At 35.2% G+C, this 1,390-nt stretch overlaps 1 protein-coding gene across 1 annotated transcript in view; it reads right to left on the reverse strand.

Annotated features, from left to right (window-relative positions):
* The window catches only part of LOC106878263 (uncharacterized), a 5,691-nt gene that overhangs the window by 1,096 nt on the left and 3,205 nt on the right, over positions 1-1,390 (reverse strand). Inside the window, exons 3-4 of the mRNA XM_052978121.1 lie at positions 287-409; positions 9-75 (exon numbers count right to left, since the gene is read on the reverse strand). Coding sequence (XP_052834081.1) covers positions 9-75; positions 287-409 — 190 coding nt within the window. The remainder of the gene's footprint in view (positions 1-8; positions 76-286; positions 410-1,390) is intronic.

A 1,390-nucleotide genomic window follows, 5' to 3' on the forward strand; every position in this document is an offset into this window, starting at 1 on the left:
CAGCTTACCATCTTAGGCCAGAAATAATGGTGCAATGAGACACAGACTGCGATCACATTACCACAATAGTACCAGCTATGAGCACACATACACAGAAAGCAGCGGGACAATAATTAAGATAAGTTAGGGCGAAAGTGCAGATAATTTTTAAAAATAAGTACTAAGGTTGATGCAGTGCTCCAGCAAGGCAGCAGTCCAATGATGAAGACAACTAAGATGACAGAGAGATGTTAACGTTCCTAGGCTACAAATACGTGTAGACGCATGAGGATATCTGTAGAATTACAGACCTATCAAACCCATGCCTTCACTAGCACTCCCCGCTTTCCCTCTAGAATATTTCAAGGAATAAGAAAATTTGGTGGGAGACCTACCTGGAAGTCCTTCTTTCACTTCACCCTTCCACTGACTGAAAACAGGAGAAAATAGACATGAAAACTTGTGTACACACACACATATATATATATATATAAAACAATAGATAGGCAGAGAGATAGATACATATACACAATCACAAATATTGATGCTGTGACAAACTTTCATAAGAGATGTTATCTCTGGACAAAAACTACAGTAACTGGCCTATCAACTGTGTATATACATTAAGTATAATACACAGATGGCTTTTTAAAAAATCAAATATTGCCTCATTTCTGTTTATTGAATTATACACACACACACACACACACATACAGTCGGGACACTGATACGGTGAAATGCATGATTTGATAATGTCTATTTATGTAATTATTTCAGCATTTTGATGAAACACATAGTAAGTCCATAAGGGATGTTATTTCTGGACAAAAACTACAGTAACTGGACTATCAACTGTGTATATACATTCAGTATGATAAACAGATGGCTATTTTAACCCTTAAGCATTCAGCTTCCTCTGTCAAATGTAATGCTTATTCGTTCCCACCGATTTGAATTAGTCGTGCATTACCATGTAGCTGTGAGATTTCAATGACATCATTGTTTACTTTTAGAATAACATTGTAAGGCAAGTGTGAGATGCTGGATCTGGCCAATTTAAATGCTAATGGTGAATTAATTATTACCTCAACAGCATTTACTGGATTGGATATATGTATATATGCAACAACATTTTGTAAACAAACATTGGAAGTGTTGACTAGGTTTTGTCTTTTGCAGACAAGAAATTAATAAGTCGAACACAAATGGCAAAATACCCAACCTTTCTGCTGTTTTTATGGCTATACTGTGTTTGAAATGATACTTTGTCTGTAATATACAGGGTGTCCACAAGGTCTGGGTACATGGAGTAAATAAAATCATAGCATAAACAATTAAATATAAGAAATAATAATTTCTTAATCCCCATGTACCCAGACTTTGTGGACATCCTGTATATATATATATATAT

The sequence above is a fragment of the Octopus bimaculoides genome, chromosome 30 (assembly GCF_001194135.2).
Source record: "Octopus bimaculoides isolate UCB-OBI-ISO-001 chromosome 30, ASM119413v2, whole genome shotgun sequence".
NCBI lineage: Eukaryota > Metazoa > Mollusca > Cephalopoda > Octopoda > Octopodidae > Octopus > Octopus bimaculoides.